This window comes from Rhamphochromis longiceps, linkage group LG16 (assembly GCF_057381845.1).
Source record: "Rhamphochromis longiceps isolate RC_006_pf linkage group LG16, R_longiceps_female_GT1.1, whole genome shotgun sequence".
NCBI classification, from domain to species: Eukaryota; Metazoa; Chordata; class Actinopteri; order Cichliformes; family Cichlidae; genus Rhamphochromis; species Rhamphochromis longiceps.
Genome location: NC_140572.1, coordinates 26,010,226 through 26,031,293, shown reverse-complemented (window position 1 = coordinate 26,031,293; position 21,068 = coordinate 26,010,226). Strand labels below are relative to the sequence as shown.

At 42.6% G+C, this 21,068-nt stretch overlaps 1 protein-coding gene across 2 annotated transcripts in view; it reads right to left on the bottom strand.

Annotated features, from left to right (window-relative positions):
- dip2a (DIP2 acetate--CoA ligase A) overlaps positions 1 to 21,068 on the bottom strand; it is an 88,951-nt gene that overhangs the window by 22,290 nt on the left and 45,593 nt on the right. For both annotated transcript variants that reach the window (XM_085385543.1, XM_085385544.1), the window contains exons 2-6: positions 15,215 to 15,286; positions 10,258 to 10,377; positions 10,049 to 10,168; positions 6,544 to 6,813; positions 3,831 to 3,968 (exon numbers count right to left, since the gene is read on the bottom strand). In XM_085385543.1, the coding sequence (XP_085241669.1) occupies positions 3,831 to 3,968; positions 6,544 to 6,813; positions 10,049 to 10,168; positions 10,258 to 10,377; positions 15,215 to 15,286 (720 nt within the window). The remainder of the gene's footprint in view (positions 1 to 3,830; positions 3,969 to 6,543; positions 6,814 to 10,048; positions 10,169 to 10,257; positions 10,378 to 15,214; positions 15,287 to 21,068) is intronic.

Here is a 21,068-nt window from a genome sequence, read left to right as displayed (position 1 = left end):
GCTACGGATACAATAAACACCTGTTCGTAATAATAACTTACTGTTGCTTTTGGTCTTTTGATAGGATAAAGCGATGTGGAAAAGAAAGTTTGCATAGGGCTCTGTGCAGTGCTGTGAAAACTAACTATGGAGCATGACTCATCAGCTTGTAGAACCACATTTAGCAGCAATAACTTGAAGTAATAATTTTCTGTATGACTTTATCAGTCTCTCACATCGTTTTGAAGGTATTTTTGGCTGCTCTTCTTTATAACATTGCTTTAATTTCATTGAGGTTTGCCTCAATTCATTTATGCACAGCTCTGTTAGGTCTCGCGACATCATTTCAGCCAGCTTGAGGTTTGGACTTTGACTGGGTCATTGCAACACCTTGAGCATTTTCTTGTCTCTAATTCAGCCATTCTGTTTTCTGCTGTGGTTGGTATCACAGTCCTGTTGTATAACCTAATTTCAGCAGAGCTTTATCGGTCAGATATGACCTTGATGTACAGACGAGTTCATGGCTATCTTAATGACTGCAACGTCCCCAGGTCCTTTAGCCCAGATCATTGACAGATGGTCTGAGGTGTTTGTGTTGAGATGCTGTATAACACTTCCTAGACTGATGGACAGCAAGAGCTGTTTCTTTAAGATCACTGCTTCTTGTCTTTGTTCATTGTCACCATGTTAACAAACCTGAATGCCCCAGACCAGCAAACTGCCAAAACTTGTGCTTTTAAGAGTTATTAGATTAACTGCTACCTACCCTTTTAATTCCTATGGAAGTTGTAATGGTTTACTTTTCACAGTACTGCACAAAATTCTGTAAGAAATTAATTTTTTAAACGATTGCAAGCTGAAAACAGCGCGAAAATACTGAATTTGTATCGGCAAAATTTGTGCATAAAACACCAACACACACAGTGTCAGTATCCAAGTACAGATGGAGCCAAAGCTACTGCGTGACTTGTTTTTTCTTTACACACATCTATGTGTCAAAAAAATGCCAGCAGTCCTAGAGAGCTGCCATCAAAGAAGTCACTGCGTGGCTAGCCGTCAAAGAAGAAGTGAGAAACAGACTGACAGTTGTTTTCAGTTTGAGATAAGAAAACAGTCTGTCAACATAGTAATTAGTCGCAAGGCCAAACGAAGAGTTACACCTCTGCTTAAACGCACTCACTTTCTAAAGACATTCAGGTTAGACGTTGCCTGAAGATGCTATAAACGGTAGAGCACTTGCAACATACTCAGCTATACAAACACAAACACACTCACATGCACACTGTATCACTGAATTCACTGTAGCTGTGCATATTTTTTTTTATAACACACAAGATTTGGACAAGTGTCACAGTAAACCTGACAGTGGAGGTGAGAGGCAGAGATGCAAAGACACACAAATACAAACGCACATACAGCAGAGTGCACATACAGCAGGCTGCCATAGAGCTGAAGGAGCAGTTATAAATACCATCAATTAAACTGAGGGATCCTTCACCTCTCCACTCACATCCTAGAGGAGAGACACATCAGGATGTCAATGAAGCGCTCCTGTGAACTTTCTGGATGACGGGGGATTTATATGTCTGCACTGAATCATAAAACCACAGAACCCTTCTGAAAACCTTCGCCGTAACCCGAGGTGCACCTCCCCGAGGATGTAACTATGCATCGTGTTGACGCAACCAGTGAGAGAATAACAATCATTGCCTCACTATAAGGACTCACAGATGTCAGCAGATTGCTGGAAGGAGTTTCCACAAAGTACTGGACTTTGTGTGAGGGAATGTAAGAAGAAGTGGGAAAAACCTGAGGGGCAAATATGTTTGCGTGGGGACCAAGGAGGGAAAAGAGTGCCAGCATTTTATTTGTTTCCATTTTGGCTGGCATCTAAAAAAAAAAAAAAAAAACACAACATAGGCTCTAGAAAGATTCGTGCAAAAGTCAAAATCGGCCGTGAGCGTGAATGTGTGAGAAATCTACAGCTGCCACAGGCAAGTGAGAGTGGGATTATAATGGAATCACACTGTTGTTTTACCACTTTCACCATGTTTAGTAATCAGCATAGGAAAACCTGCAGTTTAGATCCATAGATTTAACCACTACTTCCTGCTTTTGTGTCAGCTAGGTTGTTTAGTATTTAAGAATCCAGAGCACGGGTGGCAGGGAGATTATAGGCTCTCTGCTCAAGGTGTCCTCCGGTTTTCAAGCTGCCTGATTATTAACAAACTGAATGAATGAAGATGAACTCAGACAAAGAAAGTGGAGCAGATTTAATGAACCAGTCAACCTCATTGTCATCTGTAGCAAGATGCTGGTTTTCTTTCATAGGTCTCAAGTAATCTCAACTCATACAAAAAATAAAACACTGTCATATATGATGGAGATGTTTGGAAAATAGGCATTCAGGTCACTCACTCTGTTTCTTAGTAGTAAAATACAGTATAATGTATGATGATGCAGCACAGAGCACCTGACATTATGAAGAAAACAGATACTGGTATATAACCATTATGCCTTAAATGTAAATTGGTGACTGGGAAATATATGCATTGTTTCTAGAGTGGTCCATGTTCTGGTCCTACATAACTAAGGATACTTTCACAATATTAAACACACATTAAAAGTAAAGGCCCAGTCATGTGACAAACCGACCTATATGGGGCGTACCCTGCCTTTCACCCTATAACAGCTTGGATCGTCTCCAGCCCTAACGCAACTCTAAACTCAATAACCTGTTAAGATAATGGAAAAAAAGTTTTGTAAGGTTCAAAGACTATTGTGGACGCCACCTAAAATGGAATCACACTAGAAGATGTATATGTAAGTGGATTTACGAAAAACCTCTGCCTGTAACTCAGCGGTTTAGGAAAGTGTTCAGGGTTCTTCCAACGGCGAGACTCTCTGCCAAGTTAAAGGTGAACTGACAACTTTTTGGATATATGGGCCTCTTATAGACCGCTAAATGATGTCATGCTAAAGGGAAAAGGACTTGTTGGGTTAGAAATTTGAAGGAGACGGTGGGTGATAACAAGCGTAAGCACACAGCAGTTATAGGGAATGAGTGTGTCCTCCCTTACGGCAATTTGATAAACCAAAACATATTTTATGGTTGGGTAAATGAAACCCTGCTTACATTTTACTCCAATTCTGCTAATTTTCCTATAAGAGAAAGCCAAAACTTCTTTAGGACACCAAATTTGTTTTTATATGGAATAAAAACCACACTCCCTCACCCACCTCCCTTCTTTTCTTCTTAGCTCAGGCTGTAATTAATGTGCTCAACTGTGTTTTTTTTTTTTAAACCTACCTTAAAATGAGGTGGAACATGACCTGTTAATACTGTATTTACTGTATTTGTATGTACCTATCCTCTGCAGCATCCACTGCCCCATGCTGGTAGCAGTACTGAAGCCATACAAGCAAAGGCACGGTTTGAATGACGAATAATGTTTGGAGGCTATTTTATGCACAGATCCACCAACAACATGGCAAAAACTGAGCGCAAAACAGAGCACCTAATGATCCGTTTTATGTCATGACTCAAATATTTGTTTGCCGCAGAGAAGCGAGACCATGATGCTGTGTAAATCTTTACTGTCTCAGTGTTTCTGTTAGTTAACAGAACCAAACATTACGGCAGGAACGTGATGGATTTTTCAGGGAGGGTGGGGGGTGGAGAGGTGCACCGTTACCGTGGCAACATGAGCAGGTCAGTCAGTAGCTTTTGCCAGTCACGTTGGCAGACTGACTAAGGAGAAGACAGAGGGACAAACAGCAGGGGAGAAGGAAAACGGGAGTTGACTTTGCGTGTATATGTGTGTGTGAGTGTGAGTGGGCAGGAAACTCACCATCTGCGGTCTCCATGACGCTGGTGTGGTGGTTGAAGCCGCGGGAAACGCCTCGCACCGAGGCCACATGGGGCCGCTCTGCGTGATGCGAGGAGCGCTCCGACAGCCCCGTCACGTCAGGGGGCGCTGAGTGGTTATCTGTGATGAGTGGGGGTGTCGGGGGTTAAAAGGTCAAATTTAAGGCCAACTGTGGGTGCTCGCAACTTATATAAAGATCTAAGGCATGGATTAGCAAACAATATGATTTGCCTGGTATTCTCTGAGCCGAAGCAAAGACTGTATTTCAGCTTTTCACCTTCCCTCAACACCACACATAAAAGTCTGTACCCAAGATGTCTTACACTATGTTACAGACCAACTGATGTCCAGACACTAAGAGTGCAAAGTTGCTCTCTTAATGTTAGATAGAAAGCACTCAGACATAGAAAAAGGTGCTTGTGTGAATGAAAGAGTATATAGGAAGCAGTCCATTTACGTCTGTGAAGGTTCTCAGTCATCCAGGTCATCGTAGTCAAAGGAGCTTGCAAAGAAAAGCGTCTGGACTTCTTTAAGTTACTTGAAGACGTTTCACCTCTCATCCGAGAAGCTTCTTCAGTTCTAAGGTCAAATGGTGGAGAGTCCCAGATATAAACCTAGTGGGGGTATCCCCCCACAGAGGGACAAAAGGACCCCCTGATGATCCTCTAATCGCCTGAGCCAAGGTGTGAAACTGGGTGTAGGTCCCAATCAGCCAGAGTTTCGGGTGAGTTCATTGTGAAACCTGGCCCCACCTTATCATGCGAATTCCTGAGGTCAGATGGCCCAGGATGTGAGTGGGCGTTAAGGCGTCTGGGGAGGGAACTCAAAACTGGATTATAGATGGCAGAGAGTTGGTGTCATAAACCACCGCCTCTGTTCAAAGATGGTCGCTCACAGTGGACATAGATGGCTTCTTTCACCAACTCTCTGCCATCTATAATCCAGTTTTGAGTTCCCTCCCCAGACGCCTTAACGCCCACTCACATCCTGGGCCATCTGACCTCAGGAATTCGCATGATAAGGTGGGGCCAGGTTTCACAATGAACTCACCCGAAACTCTGGCTGATTGGGACCCACACCCAGTTTCACACCTTGGCTCAGGCGATTAGAGGATCATCAGGGGGTCCTTTTGTCCCTCTGTGGGGGGAAACTTCCACTAGGTTTATATCTGGGACTCTCCACCATTTGACCTTAGAACTGAAGAAGCTTCTCGGATGAGAGGTAAAACGTCTTCAAGTAACTTAAAGAAGTCCAGACGCTTTTCTTTGCAAGCTCCTTTGACCAGTCCATTTACCATTAACGTCTGTGACAGGATCAGCTGTTCTGTTTTAAGTGTGTCATGAGAACTGGAGTTTACAGTCTAACATTGGAGTTGGATCCAAAACAGATACCTTGTTGCAGAGCCAAGCCATATTTTTTGACAGGTGTCATAACTAATTATCAGATCACATTACTAGAAAGAATTTTGGGTAATTTCCAAGGTCTGAAAATTATGGAAAACAGTGTTTATGGGGAGCATCTGCCAATCGCAGTAACCCTGCTCATAACAGCTGATGTCAGTGGTTCCAACTTTTGGGATGAGCACTTGTGCATATTTTTTTCTTATGCAAACGTATGGAAGTGGTTTTCAAAGAGATTTAAAAAAAACTCCACATTGAGAACTGGTGTTCCTTTAACTACATATAGTATTTTTAGTGTCTCCTGTTGAAGTGGATGACAGAATCAGTGTCTGAGGGGCAGAGGAACAAGGCAATATGGGAGATTTATTTACAGCTTCATTCAGCACAAGTCGCTGCTGCTGTTTTATGACAGCAGCCTTGAGGGGAAACGAGCTAGTGAAAAAATAAAACCAGGCAGCTCCATCCTAATAGGATATCGCCTTACCAGCAACACATGCACACACATGTACGCACACATACAAACGTGCACACAAGTAAGCAAGACACCATCTTACATTGCAGCTGCAGCGAGACTAATGGTGATAAATCCACCAAATCTCATTAACTAGCCCGTGACACTCACGTGGCAACATGGAACAAGCGGTTTTGACAGATATGTGGCTGAGAGCTTCTCCACATGATCGAATGACAGTGAGATGGCAGACGAGGATGGCTAACTAGAAAGACGGGAATTAAAACTCAGTCGTTGGGTCCCTTTTGTCTTGTCATCATCGAGTGCTTTTTTGTATCTAGAGGGAGAGAAGGCTTCAGAAAGCAATCGATGTGTAGGACAGTGCTGTCTATCTGCGATTAAACAGTCTGCGGTACATAACACAGGTTAAGATGTCACCTTTGATATGATGACAAATCTGACTTGGAAGCAGTTATCGTATCTACCATATATTCTGCCGAATTTAACAAAATGAGGATAATGGAAAAAGCATAAAACTCAGTCTTCGACTCCCTAAATTGTTTGTATGTACATATATAAAACCTATCTGCATAAAGAACAAAGAATTTCAACGCAGACAGCTAAGAAGGCAAGTGTCCATTTATAAATTCCTGTTTGAACTGAACTGAAATGCAATCGAAACAGAAAAACCATTTATAATGGCTTTCTTGCTTGGCTTAAACACATCATCTCAATCTAGAATGAAGGAATGAAGGAGGTCAAACTAAATCATGAAATGCAATACTGACCAACTAAAAACTGCAACAGCTAAAAGTATCTGAAACTGTGTGCGTGCGTCACTGACCTAGATGGGTGTGTGCCATAAGGTCTGCCAGAGCGGTGGCTGCGGCATTGACGTTCAGGGCTGCGTGGGCAGTGGTGTTGGTGGTGGTGACGGATCTCCCTCCCGGGTGGGATGAAGTGGATGACGCGGAGGATGAGGTGGACGAACCCTGGATGACACGGTTAAACCAGTGCTCAACAGCTGGGTGGCTGTGGCCCTGGTAGGGCGTGGAGGTGGTCAGACGTCCCTGTCGGCGCAGCGAGCCCTCGTCTTCTGACGCTGAGGAGGTGTCTGTGTTTGACAGGTCAAGACAGGGCAGCGTCATAACAGAGGACAAAGAACATGGGGCTGTCTACAGTGTCACCAGGAAAAACAATCAAGATGGGAAAACCTGGAACACTTGCGCAGGGTTTAGATGATATGCAGATGACACTTTATTCTACTTATACATACTGATAGAGTACATATAAGCCAGGGGATGGGTAGGATGACTTTAATGGGGATGGAAGTTAATTCGGCTGAGAGATGCTTGTTTTTAAATCTCTCATGGCTTCACTACTATGTTTTTAATATTTGCCTGTAAGCAGCCACACTGCAACGACATGTGCAATATATATGTATAAAACTGCAACACATGTATCAAGGGAGAGACTGGGTGTTGCATATTTGAAGATGATGATGAAAAGGAGGGAGAGTAAATTAGGTGTCTGGTATACTGAGCTGCAGTCATCAAAAATATGAATGATCAAAAACAAAATAGATGGGAGCTTTCTTCTGAGCATGTCAGCACACTTACATATTGCCTAGCTATTAATTAAGGCTGAATTTCTACCTCAAGACAATTGCAATAACACATAACTACATACTGTAGTTGCACACAATACAAACATAAACTGTTAGTATAATAAATTCCCTTTTTCATGTCACTTGGACTCAAACTCAAAACCAGACACTGGTGATTTTATTTTCTCTCCCTCGAGGCAACTGTGAGCAGTTGGTCTCTTCAAAAATAGCCGAAACAGGAACAGCTTCAAAGTAATGTAATGATCATTTAAAATGAACATATTCCACTTCATCTGCCAAGTTACCCAGCAGCAGACTAGTCTTGCATTATGAATTCTGCTGAGAACAGAGTTCAGTGAAAGTGCAGTTCACTATCATGCATTTTTGGATAAAAAAAATTGTCCTAACTGTTTATAAAATCACCAACTTCCCAGCTTTTGGCATTATTCATCCCAGACCATGTAAAATAGCGTACCTACTCACTAAACCCCAAGAAAACAATAAAACTCATGCAATCATAGAAAACTGCTACACTAAAATTCATCGTGCTTTTGATTAACTGGACAATGAGTCACTGAGAGAAGAGGGGGAGAAAAAGAAAAAGAGTACTGTCTAGAAGAAAAGGGGCTATGACTTCATGTGTGATCAGCACGTGCCTGATGGATGTTCTCTAAGCTAATGAGCCTTCATGTAATTAATCCCACTAATCTCCCACAGTACACAGTTTCAAGTAAAGTCCAACAAATTGAGACATTGAAAGTACTGCTTCGACTTTCCTTAGTCTTGGAGAGGCTGTTAGCGGAAGGTTAAAGGAGGTGTGATTATAACAAACCAATTTAATGCCTCTACAGCCGGTGGACTAGTGCAGTTTATCTCACATTTATGATTCAGTTTGTTATTCCTCACTCCAATCTGCCTCCCTATCTTGGTAACCTTGGCACAGTTACCCTGCAGAAGAGTGAAATAGAGGGTTAAAGAAGACATGCAAAGCAGAAATTGAGAGGTGGACGGATACAAAAAAAAAAAAAAAAGGGTGGAGAGGGGTGCTATTTTTCACCACAAAGTAGTCAAAAACCAGAAGAGGCAGTGAAGACTGAGCCAGAGAGATATTTAAGAGACAAACTGTGAGCAGGGAGAGTAGCAGATACGCTGAGATCGACTTCAAGTACAAATGAACAAAAACAGGGAAACTAACGAAGCTTCAGCAGTTAAAAGGCTGAGCTTATTTTCACTGATTTATGTCTATAGAAAATGAATTTTAATTGGCAAATGCAAGATCATGATGGAGAGTCTTTTTTTAACGCGACACATTAGCATTGTAAGCAAACTGACAACTGCTTTCTGCCTTGTTTCCTGTTTATTAAAAGACTTTCTTGTTGCACTCATATCAGGCTATGATCTAGGATACAGCATAGGATACAAGGCTAGGTACAATAATTCCAGTTTAGCAATCAAAGCGTTGCACTCGTGCACAGTTGGTTTTGAGTTCAATGTTGATAGCATCAGGGTACAGACGTGTTCTCAATTATGATGTCAACATGCTGATATTTATTGGATATATTGTACAGCACAGGCTGATGGGAATGTCTTTTGTTGGGCAGTTTTTTGTTCAGAAGCCAGAGAACGTGACACGTTGAAATTTAATCCAGATACTAGATGATATATGAGAGTTATTACAGGGTTACTACAATTCCTCTTGAGGGGGGTATGATGTTATGTTGTAGTCTTTCCAACTTAAGCAAAGCAGTGGAACAAACAACCAACGGACTGATTGATTGCCATTACTAAAGTTTTGCGTATACTGCACCTACTGGTCTGTACATCCACTCACGCATTCATACTTAAAGTAAGTGTTTGACAAGTGTTTGGCTGAATGTGCAGAAGCTGTTCAGGTGACGGCCTGTGTTGCATGGTATAACCCTCATCTGATGTTTCTTGTCTGTTCTTGTCTTCTCTGCTGACTAACCAGACAAATGTAGAAACAATAGCTGCCGTCATCTTTACAAAAGCAGCAGATCATCAGATCACCTTGTATGTACATTACACATATATCAGTCTCATGTATGTGACTAATTCAAGTACAATAGTTCACTCAGAGAAACTCAAAACAGCCATGAAAAGTCCCTCTCCTTCTTCTATTCACACCACTGTGTCTGAGCTCTTAATCCGGTTACTTGCTCCACCGCTGTGTCCTCTCTTTTTATCCAAGACTTGAAGTTTTAAGGTCCCCCACTTGATAAAAATCACGGCAGTGTTTGAAAAGCCCTCTATAAAATCTCCTACAGATTATTTAATGAAAGATAACAACACATGCACAAGGCTCTTTTGGCCCTGAAACTCTTGGGAAAACAAGAAGCTGCTGGAAAGCTGTGAAATCACATAAATTCTAATGAACTGCCCACACAATACAAACTGTTATGCAAACAGGCAAAAGGTCGACATTTCAAGATGATGCTCAAAATCTGGTTATGCATTCATTCTGCCACTCGTGTAGGAAGGTCTCTCTGGGAACACAACGGTCAGAACCGAGTCTTTTATAGTCGCGAAGAATGGACACATTCAGCAAACCGCATATTTTCTTTCCAGCAGCAAATGCTTGACATCATAATTTTTGATCAGTGGACACAATGGAGTTTCAGCATCCTACACTCGACAGCTCATGGGAACATATCAAACAAACAACCCAGTGAGAACGAGCAGAACCAACTGGGATGCAGGTGATTTAAAGGAGCAGGGGTCTCACCTGGCGGGGTGCATGCCTCTACAGAAGACTGAACTAGCACGGACCGTCTCTTGGAGGGCATGGGCATCTTCCTCTCTTTGTACTTTGCCAAAGCTGCTTGGACGGCTTCTGTGTGCAGATCTAAGAAACGCATTAACTCGGCTTAGCTACAGAATAAAAGAGAAACACAAGACGTTTAAAACTTTTTGGCAGTACAGAAACATGATTACCAGATCTGAAGCGCTCATCCCGGGTGTTGGCAGCCCGAGACTTGTTGGATTTGGAACCTTGAAGAGCAACTTGGGACGAGGCTTGGATCCTGTTGTCGATTTGCAGAGATGGATCTACACCTGTAGAGAAACAAGGCAGGGAGAAGATCGTTTATAACAGAAACAAAAAATATATATATGTTCTTTAACAGTGTACCAATATCAATAACAGAGACGTGCCAACAAACTCTACGCAAAATGTGTCTTGGACATAGACCAATGGTGCCCAACACTGCTTGACTAGATAAAGTTTCCACAAGCTTAATGGTAATCCCTACTTAGACCGCTCTGTTTGAGTGCAGTAGTTTAGAATTGAGAAAGTTTTCACTTTAATTAAACCAGCCTCTCTCACTGCTTCTCTGCTGCCTCCAAGTTTTCCAAAGGAGGAAAATGCAAATTACACAGACGTAACTGGAAGGAGGTGATTAAGCACCATGAATGTCAAAAAGACAACATCTTCTAACTGTAATGTTCTAAAATTATCGAACCCACGAACCAGGCAACCTCACTGTGCACGAGGTTGTCAGGCAGTGATTCACACTTTGGCTTATGCAATCCTCATTTGAGCTTCATTAACTAAGTAGTGGTGAGCATCAGAGGGGAAACTGATGACTACTGCCTGAAGGAAGGTCACAATACAAACTCCATTAGTAATCTTCCTAGCACTGGCTTCTCTTCTCCCTCCGACGCTCTCAATGGGATGTATAAGAAGCATGTTGGAGGGAAAATAAATACGGGAAACTTAAAAACAACAGATGAGTGCAGAGGACTTAATGAGTCCAAATGAGATAAATGTAAATGTAAAGCACATCCAAAGTTTGAAAACAGCGAACTTTTTGACAGGGAGGTGAGCAATGGACATGTTGCCAGGGAACCATTTGCATAAAATCCCCAATTGTGTAATAGAGCAAATTTTTCTTCTTGTTTAAAATTTAAGTGCACACAGAAACGATCAATAATAAAATGTGCACATTAAAGAAATACATAGGCAACATCGCTGTAACAAGTACTGAGATGTTATTTTAAGCAGCACTAAAGGACAGCAGGAGGCACAATGGGATAGAGACTTTACTATCAACACCACATGCAAGGATTTATAACTACATTTTCCCCATCACAAGACAAAAAAAGGTCAAAATTCAGAAACAAAACAATTCAAACTAGTGCCATGTTTCCACTGATTCCTGCCAATTTTCACTTTCACTTTAGAAATGCATTTAAGTAGAAACATCCAGTTTGTGATACCTGAACACTGCACATTAAACCATCAAAGCTGCAAATACAGAACTGAATAAATACACAAACATTTTTATGTGAGTAACAAGCCGTCTCTGTGCATGAGATAAATTAGGATCAGATGTCTACCAAATAATCTAAAGTTACAGACAGCACAGCTGCACAAAACAAAAAGTACCATCCATTCATTCAATCCACCAACATGTCATCCATCCATATCTATCGCCTTCAACCTATCTGGTTCAAAGTCAAGGCGGCTGGAGCCTATCCCCGGTCTCATAGGGTTAGAAGCAAGACACACCTCTTGATAGGTAATCATGATTATAAAGTGGTTATCTAACATACATGTCAAAACATGTCATAGAGTACCAGAAAAGGCTAGGAGCAACGCTAATAATCATAATGTTTACAGACAGTTTACTGAAAATCTGGACACTCATGTAAATAAACATTGAGGGAATTGCACACCCCACCTCAAGGGCCGGTCTGACATATCATTAAAAAGCAGCAAGACAACTCCTCTGCATTATAATAGTACAACAACTTGTGCTTTTTAAATGTGAAAATATCAGGGTTTGTAATAAGCTATTATATTCAACCTGGAGACTAATGTTAATATGTTTGATTTAATTGGGTGGCTGTAGCTCAGGTGGCAGAGCAGGTCAGCCACTAATCAGAAGGTCGGTGGTTCGATCCCAGGCTGCCTCCGGGCTGCATGTCAAATATCCTTGGGCAAGATACTAACCCCATGTTTGCCTACTGGTGGTGGTCAGAGGGCCCGGTGGCGCCTGTGTCCGGCAGCCTCGCCTCTGTCAGTGCGCCCCAGGGCAGCTGTGGCTACAACGTAGCTTGCCATCGCCAGTGTGTGAATGTGTGTGTGAATGGGTGAATGACTGAATGTAGTGTAAAGCGCTTTGGGGTCCTATGGACTAGAAAAGCGCTATACAAATGCAGGCCATTTTACCATTTAATCGTCGTTTTATGCCTACAGATGCATCCAGTCACATCTGGATCTGAATCCAGTTGGTTACAGTTGGTTAGACCAAGCCTCCTCTCATGATGATGGAAACTGTTTAACCATTTTCATCATTTTAACCCTGGAGAACCCATGGGGTCAAATTTGACCCCATGGTTTCCCTAGAAAACCAATGGGGTCGGCTCTGACCCCATTGGTTTTCTAGGGTTAAAATAAAATAACAAAGGTTCAAATAACATCATACAATGCAAATTTATATTTTAGGTTTATTTAAAATTAGCTTAGGCTAAAAAGGCTAGCAGGTAGAGTGAACTCAATGACCTTTCCAGTTTAGTTAATCAAAAGATGATGTGTTCATTTTCAATTCCTTGAATAATTGGTTAATTTTCTGTCAATCAAATGTTCTTTGGTTAACAACATCCCTAACTGACTATTCTGTACACATAAAATATATTAAAAAAAATGATAACACGGACCAGTTTCTAAATTATAGTTGAATGAGTGGTGTAAAAAGAACAGACAGTTCTTTAATACTGAACTGAGAGACATAAGAAGAACCAAACATGGATAAATGAGTGCCAACATTAATAGTTCCATCAAAAAAAATAACCTTGAGTACCAGACTGTCGTCAGTTTTGGAGCTTTTCTGGTGCTGTGGTCTCTTTTAACCTGATCCAATGAACCATGCAGAGTGGCTTCCCTCGTCAGTCTACCATTTAGTAAACAGGTTGTTGGGGACAGGCCACACCACATGCAGCCAGTTAGAACCAGCATTTAGCTTGCTGTTCCATCAGACACCCAGCCAGTCAGCTATCAGGCCGTCCTGGCTTTTCAGCGGCAGCTTAGTGGGGGATCAGTGAGCTCCACACTGTCAGCAACTCTCAGACAGCAGCAACAGACACGCTGCAAAGCTGAGCAACATTCACACGCTCCAACTAAACCTACAAAACAACATGAGTTTCAAACATTACACAGACAAAATAAAGCCTGAGGACATTTAAAGACATGCATCGCATGGTGTCTGACTCATAAAGCCACACTAAGCATGGATACACGCACACATTAATATATGCTGGTCCCTCATATAGCCGCTCTGACAGCTCAGTCACACGACGGCCTTTCCCCCACCTCCCAGAAGAAGCAGGTCTATAAAACAAGCCAGGACACCAGACCCGGTTGCTGGGCAGAACACACTACAGACACACGCCACACTGAGCCAATAAGAGGCGTGCTCCATCACAGCAGATGTCATTATTGGTCCACAGTGGGCCCTGATGAATTTTTACCACCTGTCTGATGCCAACGCTTACTTACGGCATGGTGGTTGATGACGTGTGTATCGCTTCCAAGGCTCAAATGTGCTTTAGCGAATGGCTGCATTCATAAACTGAAAATGAAAAAAACAATTAACTCAAGGCTGCTCTCTCTAGAAACTTAATTTGATGCTAATAAACCTTCTTTTACACACAGACAAGAAAGCTATCCAGTTTTATTGCACAGAGGAGCGAGCACTGACAGCGATAATTTGCAGCCCAAACAGTGAAATATAAACAAGTGATGACAACAGAAATATAAAGCCGTAAAACAGCTTATGAAATTGTATATGGAGGTCAGCAGAAACACATAGTCTACTTAACCACTTTAACAGTGCAGCTACTAAGGCTTAACCACCAATTCAATGAAGCAGCACTAAATAACAACACATCTATTCATTCCAATACGTGCATTTGTTGTATATAAAGAATATCACTGACTCATAAGCAATCTGATTTCTACTCTGTATCTATAACTTCTCTTATTTAAAAAAAAAAAAAAAGACTGAATGAACTACAGCATGAAAGACACAAAGACAACACACCGCCCCGTGTGATGACAAGAAATAAGGAGCTGGAGAATGAAGATGATGATCTGCCTTAAGCTAAATAACAGCCCTGCTAACTTCAGTGGAAACCCTTGTGCGAGGAGCCCACACCAGACTGGTTTCCACTTAGGCTTGGTGTCGAGAGATCAGGCCAAACCAAAAACTCCTCTGGACCCTAGATAGATAGAGGAGAAGCATGAAGCAAACAGACAGCAGCTCCTTTTTGGGATTCGCCGCAAACCACCTCGATTTATGGGCGGCCAGAAGCAACAGAAACGACTGCATAATCAGGGGCAAGAAGCACGCTGGATGCAAAAAAGTAGAAGAAGCTCCCAGCCCAGTCAAATACCAGGGATGAACTTCACACCGCCTCTCTTCTCCAAACACCTACTGCCCAACACAGGTTGGTGAGCACAAATATGCACAAGCTGGCTAAAATAAATAAAGAACAACAACGCATCATCACACAATGCAGAGCTCTGCATTTGCATTATTGGAACAGCATCGAAAAATATGTTCAGATACTCTTCATTGTGTCTTCCTCCTCTTGTTTTTAAATCAGTATGACAGAGGGCTAACAGAGCCAAGGGTCACATGACCACCAGAGATCACAGGAACCCCCTAACCATCTGAGTAAAGTCTAGATTGTGATAATCCACTCATTAAAATGATTTGTTTTGCTTGTCTCACCACTACACAGTGGTTTATCCTAAAAGTAAAGCTCATCCTGTACTCTGTATTGTTAACTTTTAAAATCCCATTCCTTGTTCTGTTTGTTGCTGTAGGGACACCGGGCTAACTGCTATGCTAATAGAGAGAATTTCTCACAGGCCTGTGTACCTTACCTTGTATCTGTGGGATGTACGGTGCCAACAGCTTGCCTCTTTTCTTCTCATAGCCCTTCTGAGTGATGTCCCCTGTACAGACAGAGACAGAGGAACAGAGAGAGGGAGAGCAAAAGAGAGAGAGAGATGAGTCATTAGCTCAGCCGGGCTGGTTACACTGGCACCACAGAGCACCAGAAGCAGGTTGGGTTTGCAAATGACCAGCCCTCTCCTAATTGTTCATGTGCACTAGAGTTCAAAAAGAAAGAAAAAATAACAGCTGATAAGTATGCTCGTGTGCAGAATTGCCTCTGAATTCCTCAATGGTGGTGTCAGCTGAGGAAGTGGTATTTAAAAAAATCATTTGACTCATGCATCTGGAATTTTTCCCCCCTCATTATTTTCCCAAAAAGTCAAAAATGCTGCTGTCAGCACTACGCGAGTCCGCCTCAGTCAGTCTCCACACAGTATGTTAAATAGGATTGGAGGCTGCGCGTCATTTAGTAGTCACATTTGAAAAGAGTATCAATGTGTAAGCTTTTCCATGCCTGGAAGTTAAATATAATAAATGAAGAAAGAGGCAAATGAGGTTAGAAGGAGGCAGACAGACAGAGAGAGGGTCGAGGTATTACATTAAGTAATAACGTATAGTATACGCTATTACTTAATGCGTCGCATACGTCGTATTCAACTGTGCAATGTTATAAGCAATAAAAGTATAATGCCATGAATATGTTTTCCTATTTCTATTAATTTCACACAAAGTGATGAAAGCACAAAAACATGAATCAAAGTAAAATCTTTGATGAGGCTACCTCTTCTCCAACATTTTTACATGTGACTGATGGCTTTTTCTTTGCAAGCATGAAAAACTTGCTACTGTCCTTTTAATTTAGGCCATCTCAGTGTTTTCTCCCTCTACTTGTAATCACACACTGAATGAATGATTTTCAGATCAGGGCTCTGCCAAGGTCAGACCATCTGCAACATTTCTTTACCAGCCACGCCTTTTCAGCCTTTTTTTGCTGCAAATCACATACAGCATCTTTTCAGGGTGACTTAAAAGCTTAGAAAAAGTGAACCCACCACTAAATGACAGTGTCACCAAAAGGCCAAAAATGTTGCAAGGCATCAGTGTCCACATGAGGTCTGTTCAAAAGACAGCAAAGTAGGTCGCTGAGTTCGGAGTGTTTCTGGCTCATGGGTGGTTCCGTGGTTGTAAAATGTCATTGTGTTTCTGTATAACAGGCACTGCTGTGGGCCAGGAGGAGGCTGACGGGGTGGAGACTTTTGTTGACAAAAGGCGCATTGATTCAATCAGAGAGGGCTGACTGACTGACAGCTTCTCTCTTCAAACACAAACCATCAGTGCACAGTTATGCTTCCATGTAACCTCGATAACAAGCTCCAACACCTCTGAAGATGGATGTAAAAAAACAGAACTGGCAACAAAACTGTAAGAGAGGAGGTGCTTTGGGGAAAATGTGCCTGACAGACATCCAGGCTGTTTGTACAGCCAAGCAGACACTTGGTGCAACATATTCTTCTTTTAACCCTTTAGTAATGAACATAAAAGTCAAAGGAAGATTTCCATATCAGCTTCCACTGGGTTTTGGCACTTGAATAGATATCACACTGTGCTCTTTAAATCCATTTCTATAGGCTCTCAGTTGGGGTCATGAGGTTGGATGTCAAGTGTAAAGGATTTAGTCCACCATAAAGCTATCTGGAAAAAAAAACTTGATTAAACGTCCTCTCGTGTGATTCTACCTTAGGGAATATTCATGGATCTTGCCTCTTTAATACAATCTCAGAAAAGGTCAATATTGTTTAACTTCAGCCTGGTCACACAGTGCGTCCCATTTCTGTGCATCTACTTTAGAAATGTATTTAGTAATGTTGCGGTTATTCTAACAAAGTCTTCCCGTGGCTCGCTTTGCTTGTTGGTCTTTAAGCCTCTTAAACACAACAGTGCGACAGTGTGAGGGCAGGTGTTGTCGGTCCCGCTGGTTGCCACGCAGCGCGCTGGTCCTGAGTCACCAGTAACCGCAGAATGCCTGCACTGTTAAATGTGCAGGACAGACAGAGGCCAGCAACAATACAGCGCTGTCCACGGGCCGAGTCGGCTGACCTGACACTGACTCTTTCTGGTGATAAGTTCTCAGTTTGTGTGTGTTTGTGTGCTCGTGCATCAGTACGTGTCTGCGTGTGTGCCAGCCTGTCTGAGTTTGCACACCACAGCAGCCAACCAGCTTGACAAGCACACAATGGACGGCTATTCTCAGCTCCAAATTCTCAGCCTCAGTGGCCAAGCAGGCCCTAGCACACCCCGATCCATCAAGTTATGTCTCAGTGAAGCTAATCTTTTGATCTGGGAACAAACAGCATAGTCATTACATATGGAGGTATTGAGTGAGCGACAGTGACCTCCTAAATCGAATCTAAAAAGCAAAACAAAGGCTGAGGCACCATTACAATATGTCCAATCTAAGTGTGTATGTGTGTGTGAGTTTGCATATGTTTGCACATATGTGCATCGTTCAGACAGACACTTCATTTCCCCTTTCTGTCTGATCTTTGACTGCCTCCATAAGAGGAAAACGGGAGGGGTCAAGGGTCAATATGTGGCCTGCTGCCTGGGGAATAACAAAGGAGGGCGAGGATAGTAAGGTGGAGGGGCGGAGACAGATGGAAAGATGAACAGAGGGCAACGTAACATCTATGCTACACTGCACAGCCACAATGGATTCACAGTAACTTGCAGTATATTTACAGCAAAAGGGCAAACGCTCTTTTTGACCCCCTTTGACCTTCTGCACTTACAACAGTGCTGTGTACTGAGCAGTGAAGAAAAGACTACAACTCCAAAAATGCACCAGGGAGGTGAGACAAAAACTGAACTTGACAGGTCCAAAAATAAATAAATAAATAAAACATAAGAGGAAGGGATGAGAAAGACAGGGGGCTCAGCTGGAAAACCTTCTCTTTTTTCCCACTTCACCCCTCCACCATCACCTCTTCACCTTTATCTCAACCGCTGAGGGGTCGCCGTCCACACATACTAACCCTCCCTGTCATGTTGTTATCTCTAGACACTCTCTCGTTTCAAATAATGTCTCCAGCTTCCCAGAGGAGAAAAATAAAAACAACAGAGTGATATCTCTGCCCCATTTTTTCAAAGTATAAATGCTAGTCTTGTGAAGCTAACGTTCATCCATCTGAAGTGACAAAATGTCATTCATCTCAGGCCATAAGCTTTGTTTTTCCTGGCACATTACCCGATGCTATTACGGTCAACATTCCTCTCACCCAGGCCTGAATCCAATTTGGGGGGAGTAAAAAAAAAAAAGGATAGATGGCCAATCTTGTGACATGCTGAACAGTGACAGAGAGAGAGCCTGCTGTTCTCTGCTATGTGTTATGGACTATAATTGACTGATGGCTATTGAGCATAATTGACTGATAGCTACTGACTGGAGACGTTTCTCCAATGAGGCCCATTAGAGAATTGCCCTGCATCTCCCCAGATGGAGCTCTTCAATCAGGTGGGAGAGATTCTGAAACGCAGCACATTCCACTACAAGCCAGCACCAGCAAATCAGGGATATATATAATTAAACTTTGATTTACTTTAATGTGAAGAGTAACGGTACATCTGTAAGGTCAAACCCATCCTTTTGTCTTTTCTTTTAGATCCAAGGTGTCAACTCAGGCTCTCAACTCTGTCCTTTGGTATCACTTTCACGTGCAAAACCTCGAACAAACAAACTAAGTAGGAAAGACAGCAGCTCTGAGTGTGTGTGCGTGTGTGTGTGTAGATGGCAGACTGTGTGCTTGCTTTGCTATGAGTCTACCAGGGAAAGAAGCACATGATAACATGTCTCGACCTACATAGAGTCTGATTCTGTTGTTTGTGGTTCTCAGATTGAGATGTTTTGAGTTTTTTCTTACCTCAGCTTCCTAATACCGTTCTTAATGAATCAGCTAATAGCTTGATTCATAAAACATTAGAAAAATGTGCGTCGACTTCATTTATAAGCACATTTTAAAATGAAATTTAAAAAAACATGAAAAAAAATACAACATTTCAGCCTGGTTTAAAAGTCAATTTTAAAAATTTGGTTTTAAAAAGCATCTAATATTTGAGAGGTCCATCGTAACCTCTTGATAAAATGCCTTTTATCTATAGCTTGCTTTGACTGATGAATCAAATATATTCGTTTTATTATACCAGAAAAGGCAAAAAGAAAAAGTCTTCCATTCGAGTATATGGAACATGGGGAAGCTTTATTAACCATATCGATAAACATATGCTGTGGTGATTAATGCTGTACAAATGTGTCCATTTTCCCCCCAACCAGCAGTCGAATAATTAAACCCCTTGTGCGTCTGCACCGCCCTCCCACCCTCTCTGAAGTGACCGCCAGCCAAGTAGGTGGCCCCACCCATCCGTAATGTCAGTTCCTGTGCCAGTCTGACCCTCAATGTGCCAACGCAGCTGCCAAGCCAGCAATCAAGCCGTCTGCCCTTCAGCCGCAGACATCCACAGCTAAATATTTAGGCAGGACGACATTTGCTCTCTAGGCTCGTGTGATGATTCCAGCAAAAAGCAGATGTGGCCAGCTGTCACTTAGCATTAGCTCTCTGGCAAACAACTGTCAGTTTTACACGCGTGGATTAAGCTTTACCCTAAACAGACGTTTAAATCTCGTCACTTTCTCACTGCATATTTGCAGCCGATCATTTGAGGAGCCAAAGTGACCTGTTTGGGGCATTATTCCTGTCATCAGCTGAGCTGAAATGAGTATCTTCTCCTGTTTTTTTTTAGAAAACATTCCCGTCATTGCTGAGAAAACAGAGCGCAGACACAAAACGAGGATGAGATAGACGGATAGATGGAGACAGAGCAGCGCACCACAGGCTCGACCACACGTCTAGCTTAATAGGACGTCTAGAAGACAAAAACACTAAGCGAGCAGCAGGGAGAAAAAGTAAAATAAAAAGGATAAAGTGTACAGAGACCACAGCCGACCCGTATTAAACTAAACCACACACACACACAGAAAGAGAGGCTGATTCACTCACATGCAGAAGCCAGATGCAGAGAAGCGAGGAGATGTCTTCAGCACAGATGGAGAGATGGAGGGGCAGCAGAAGAAGAGGCCAGCGGCAGATTTCAGGCAGTCAAGGCTAACCAGCTAAAACGGGCTACCAGGCAAACTCTTAAGAAGTCCTGCTGTCATAAGTCAAGCCCTTCAGCATCCTTTGTTTCCTTTCATAGTGAGAGCAGGAGGAATGAACAAACCCCATCACCCTCATCCTGCCTTCATATCACTCCCCTCCCTCTCGCCCTCTCTCAAAACCCATCTCTCCCAACACCCCCTCTTCATTCCACTGCCCCTGATACACCCCTCCTTTTTTCCCCCTCTTGCTCTCTCTCCCTCCATCCCTTGTTTCTCCTCCCAGCTAAGGTCTCTACAAAGCCACGTTAGGCTGCAGGATTAGGGTGTCAAAAGCAGACCCCTGCCCCCCACCTTCCCACATACCAGCCTCTCACACACTGTACAACTATAACGAAGGTTTGCTGGCCTGTAACAACACGTCCATACAGGTCATGTTACAGTACACAAAAATGGTTATCTGCCTCTGAAGGAAACCACAGCCTTAGATTTCTGAGCAGTGTTAGAGGGTGGCTGTAACCACACGCATCCACACGGACAGCCAGATCACGCCTGCCTTTAAATACACAACCACCCCGTCTCTGTTTGTAGAAATTAGACTGCAATTTCCAAAAACATTGCTTCCTGGACAATTCTGCCTTATTTTTCGAGGGAAACAGAAGCTATGCTGGGGTAGGATTAGGTTTACCTTTGAT